The sequence below is a fragment of the Perkinsus marinus genome (genome assembly GCF_000006405.1).
Source record: "Perkinsus marinus ATCC 50983 genomic scaffold scf_1104296939658, whole genome shotgun sequence".
Taxonomy (NCBI): domain Eukaryota; phylum Perkinsozoa; order Perkinsida; family Perkinsidae; genus Perkinsus; species Perkinsus marinus.
Window position 1 is genome coordinate 1 of NW_003213131.1, and position 1,782 is coordinate 1,782.

Here is a 1,782-nt window from a genome sequence, read left to right on the forward strand (position 1 = left end):
TCAAGGCTCGAAATTTCAACGAGGCAACTCTACGACTTACTCGTAAAATGTAATTCTGCTCAGCTCTTTGTATAGTACATCTTGCTTGTCTCTGCTCAATGACTCATTCGTCGATATTTTCCTGCAAACAAACACCGAAATTAGGATCACAGCGTTACACTGTGAGTGCTCAGCAATTACCCCTCCAACTCGAGATTCCTCCGCCCAGCTGCTTTAATCTGTCAACGCCGTATGAACTTTGTGAGATGAGTCTCCTTACCTTCATCCTCAGCTGCTCTACATCGTCCTGCAAACGTCGGCACTCACCGCCACTTTCGTCGCGTACCCTAGGAGCAAGTCAATTCAGTCGCAAGACCGATAATGATTGCACACCTCTGTATTTCAGCTTCAGCATCAGCAGCCCGTGTTTCTGCGGATGTGACCTGGTAGTGATACATATTGATCAAGCACAGGTGAATTGATAAACACCGACTTCAGCTTTCAATCTTTCAACTTGTTCCTGCAAACGTCGGCACTCACCGCCACTTTCGTCGCGTACCCTAAGAGCGAGTCAATTCAGTCGCAAGACCGATAATGATTGCACACCTCTGTATTTCAGCTTCAGCATCAGCAGCCCGTGTTTCTGCGGATGTGACCTGGTAGTGATATATATTGATCAAGCACAGGTGAATTGATAAACACCGACTTCAGCTTTCAATCTTTCAACTTGTTCCTGCAAACGTCGGCACTCACCGCCACTTTCGTCGCGTACCCTAAGAGCGGGTCAATGTAGTCGCAAGACCGATAATGATTGCACACCTCTGTATTTCAGCTTCAGCATCAGCAGCCCGTGCTTTTGCGGAAGTGACCTGGTAGTGATATAATATATCAGATATATATTGATCAAGCACAGGTGAATTGATAAACACCGACTTCAGCCTTCAATCTTGCAATCAGAACATTGTTCTTGTCGTCCTCCACTAGAACAGCCTGAGGAAAAGGATATATGAAAAAACTACTATCCCACAGACTCCAATAAGTAGAGTTAGGACATGGCTTGTACCTCCACAAAACTTGCGTCCTCGACCTGCTCGCTATTCTCGAGATCCGACCGCGTTGAGGGTTGAGCATATCTGAGAAACACATGCCTGTGTAACACCCCATGCTGAGCGTCAACTAAGAAGCTTACGTCAAAAGCTTAGCACGTAACTCTCGTAACTCTTCCTTGTCGTCAGCTTGTTCTTGAGCCTGAAAGGAGCATGTCATTAGAAAACTCAGACAGAATTTATGACACTACATGTCGAGCGTTCTTGCGCTTGCGCCTCTCGGCTCGCTTGTTCCCCATCGATGTTATTCAACAAAAATTGTTGAACAAATGAAATGATACGAAACTAAATTATATATAGCCACACCACCCAATTGAAGAGTGTTCTTTAGTAGTGGGTTCGCCCAGTTGTTACAACCACGACAACGTCAACGCTCAGAACTACCGACAACGTAACTACGACTTAAACACACTTCCACACGCTTGGCACATGTTCCACTCAAGACGGGAGTTAGACGCATGGCACATGTTCCACTCTAGGCAAGTCAGACACATGGCACATGTTCCACTCTAGGCAAGTTAGACGCATGGCACATGTTCCACTCTAGACAAGTTAGACTCATGTCACATGTTCCACTCTAGGCGAGTTAGACGCATGGCACATGTTCCACTCAAGACGGGAGTTAGACGCATGGCACATGTTCCACTCTAGGCAAGTTAGACGCATGGCACATGTTCCACTCTAGACAAGTTAGCAC

The 1,782-nt window shown here is 46.2% G+C and overlaps 1 protein-coding gene across 1 annotated transcript; it reads right to left on the reverse strand.

Moving 5' to 3' along the window:
- Positions 1–882: 882 nt before the first annotated feature.
- Pmar_PMAR010438 (hypothetical protein) lies at positions 883–1,324 on the reverse strand (the record flags this gene model as incomplete). The annotated part of the gene is made up of 4 exons (XM_002782483.1): positions 883–969; positions 1,043–1,112; positions 1,169–1,227; positions 1,277–1,324. The coding sequence occupies 4 exons, from the start codon at positions 1,322–1,324 to the stop codon at positions 883–885; spliced, it is 264 nt and encodes an 87-aa protein (XP_002782529.1).
- Between the last annotated feature and the right edge of the window lie 458 nt (positions 1,325–1,782).